The sequence below is a fragment of the Henckelia pumila genome, chromosome 3 (genome assembly GCF_033568475.1).
Source record: "Henckelia pumila isolate YLH828 chromosome 3, ASM3356847v2, whole genome shotgun sequence".
NCBI classification, from domain to species: Eukaryota; Viridiplantae; Streptophyta; class Magnoliopsida; order Lamiales; family Gesneriaceae; genus Henckelia; species Henckelia pumila.
Window position 1 is genome coordinate 128,958,029 of NC_133122.1, and position 3,143 is coordinate 128,961,171.

General features: G+C 36.4%; 1 protein-coding gene across 1 annotated transcript; it reads left to right on the forward strand.

The window, feature by feature from the left end:
* The first annotated feature begins 1,673 nt into the window (after window positions 1–1,673).
* LOC140889480 (uncharacterized) lies at window positions 1,674–2,776 on the forward strand. Its single transcript, XM_073297200.1, has 3 exons — window positions 1,674–1,785; window positions 1,890–2,251; window positions 2,300–2,776. Exons 1-3 carry the CDS (start codon window positions 1,674–1,676, stop codon window positions 2,774–2,776), a joined length of 951 nt encoding a protein of 316 aa, XP_073153301.1.
* The last annotated feature ends 367 nt before the right edge of the window (window positions 2,777–3,143 follow it).

A 3,143-nucleotide genomic window follows, 5' to 3' on the forward strand; every position in this document is an offset into this window, starting at 1 on the left:
AAAATCTAAGGGGAGAACAGTTAGAAAAATCATGAAACCTGAATATGGTTGTTAAATCTTTGAATCTCTCCCATGCTGCGTAGAAAGGCTCTCCGTGTTGCTGGATAAAACTTGCGAATACATGTCGATTTGACATCTCGAAGTATTACACCACAAAAATTCTTGCAAAAACAGAAAAAAGACGGTGAAAGAAAGAAAAATAATAATAAAAAAACAAAAAAACAAAAACACAAATAAATTTAACGCCTTCTCTGGAAACGGCGCCAAAATTTGGTTGCGCTCAGTCGTGTCGCGCCCAAATTACCCGACTCCAATCAGATAAATAAATTATGTAGTAGTGAGAGTAGAGATCGTTTCCACAAGGAAAGTGAAATTTATTTGTATTCTTAAAAATATTGGAAATAAATAAAAGGGGATTTGGAATTTTAAAAACTACTACGCAAGAATTTAAATTATAAAGATCAACAATTAACGACACTTGGTATCGGTCTCCTACACCTTTGAAATTATTCATTCGATCATCGAATCCCTAAAAATAATTAATTCTCATTGAATATTCATCATTGAAAATTTAATTCCTGTTTCACCTTAATTTTAGTTAATTAGAAACCAGCGTTCTAGATTAACTCTTACCCCATAAATCAACCCGATACCAGCGATCTAGATTTAAATCCACGGTAGCATTCAAACTAGTAAAACTGGTGAATCTAGACAACACATACACCAGCAGATGTATTTAATCTAGTCAATTGTTGTTCCTACGATTTAACAAATTCAACAGCAGAAAATATTAAACGCAGTTGCTTCACAAATTAGATTATTCAAACAATTATGGATTTGAATTCTAATTTAGCAATAGATTGTACGAAAGAATTATCAGGTGATCAATCTAATAATCAAACACACAAGCATGAAATAAATCAGAACAACTCTTGATACTCAAATTGAATTAAACACCAAAAAACTGAATCTCACAAACATAATAAAATACAGGGTTTCGTCTTCCTAAACCAAGTACAAAAACTAAGAAATAGTTGAAGAAGAAACTAAATCTAAGAATTGAAAAGATAAAACCTAGCCTCCAGAGCGTTCTTCGCGTTCCAAGCCGTCCAATCTCCTCTATTTTCGAGTTCTAGATGATATTTAAAGTATAGAGTCCTTCCCAAGAAAGTTTCCTATTTAAAATATAAATTCCCGACTTTTCGTCTCGCCCAATCGATCGGTTAAAGTTGACGGATCGAGCGAGCATAAAACTGCCAACTTTCTGTCCAACTTTTATTTCTGCTCCCGCTCGATCGGTTAAATATTGCGGATCGAGCGAGCAACTTTTTTTCTAGCGAGCAGCGATTTTGAAAAATTCATATCCGGAGATCTAGCCGTCGGATTGAGCTGAAATTTGGACAGCAACTTTAAAACATCTTAAATTGCATTATGAACTGTGGAGATCAGATTTGGTGCTTTGTAAAATTAAAAATGATTTTTGGATCATTGCTGCTCTGTAATTCTTCTCTTATCTCGCTCTTTCCTTCCATCTTTTGCTCCTTTTCTTCACTTTTCCTATATCAAATCACATACAATGATTAGTAAATATAACATGAATTTAATCAATCAAAAAACACCTAATCATCACAAATTAACTCAATCAAATATAGAAAAATACCATCACATCAGTAATGGATGAGGTATTGCTTTGCTTTGGAAAGAAAAATCGACGGCCACTCTCTTGGCTTATTCCTCCAATTTTATTGATGTTGTTTTGTCGATTCAAGGTTTGGCTTCTTGGAGGTTGACAGGATTTTATGGCTTTCCGGAAAGAGTAAATAGAAGACGCTCTTGGGATTTATTGTATACTCTTTCACAACGATCCTCTCTGCCATGGTGTTGTATAGGTGATTATAATGATCTTCTCTCTCAATCTGAAAAAAAAGGAAGGATTCCTCATCCTATTTCCCTTATTAATGGGTTCAGGGAAACGGTGGAAAATTGTTGCCTACTCGATCTAGGGATGAAAGGGCATGCTTTCACATGGGAAAAAAGTTCTGGATCACCAAATTTTATTGAAGAAAGACTCGATCGAGCGCTGGCCACGACTGCTTGGGTGAGGTTTTTTGGTAATGCAGAAGTTTGGAATTTGGAGGTAGTCACTTCCGATCATTCTGCTATATTCCTTAAGCCTAATGTAGATGTTCTCTCTCGTCGAAAACGTTTTTGTTTTGAGAACTCCTGGATTTTAGAGCCGGAGTGCAAAGAGGTGGTTAGAAGTGGATGATGGGAACATGAAACTGATAATATTCAACAGAAGATTGAGTTATGTGGGAAAGACTTACAAGTTTGGGGAGATACAGTGAAGCACCGTTTTAAGAAGGAGATCAATTCATGTCGGGCACATCTAACCTATCTTAAAAGAAGAAGATCTTGTAGCGTGGATGCTCAAATTGAAAATATCAAACAGAGGCTGGACTTTCTGCTTGCACAAGAAGAATTATTTTGGAAGCAGAGATCAAAAATATTTTGGCTCCAAGTAGGAGATACAAATTCGAAATTGTTCCATTACTATGCTTCATCATGTAAAAGGAAGAATGTGATTGTTAATCTTCAAGATGATTCGGGGCAGACCTATTCACGGGGAAGGGGCTTACATGAGCATATTTTGCAGTATTTTCAGACTCTTTTCACATCAAATGGATGCTCAGCTCACCATGTCACTGATTTGGTTTCAAGACGCATTGATGATCAGCAAAACCATGTTCTTATTCGTCCATTCGAAGAGAAATAAGTCTCTGATGCCATCCGATCCATGCATCCAGATAAATCACAGGGACCGGACGGTATGAACCCAGGGTTTTATCAACATTTTTGGGACATCACAGGTATGGATGTTTCCAATGCATGCCTTTCTTACTTAAATCACAGCTATCTGCCAGAGGGCCTTAATGATACGTCTATTGTGCTTATTCCAAAGAAGAAAAATCCAGATAATCTTTCGGACTTTAGGTGTGAGACCCCGTTTCTAATCCTCTATTATCGAATAATTAAACATAATCGAACACAATAAGCCTCGGAAAATGAATCAAATATATATATATATTTTTTAAAAGCACTGCGCGCCCGCACCATAATCAGGCGTGCCTGCGCCGAGCCTT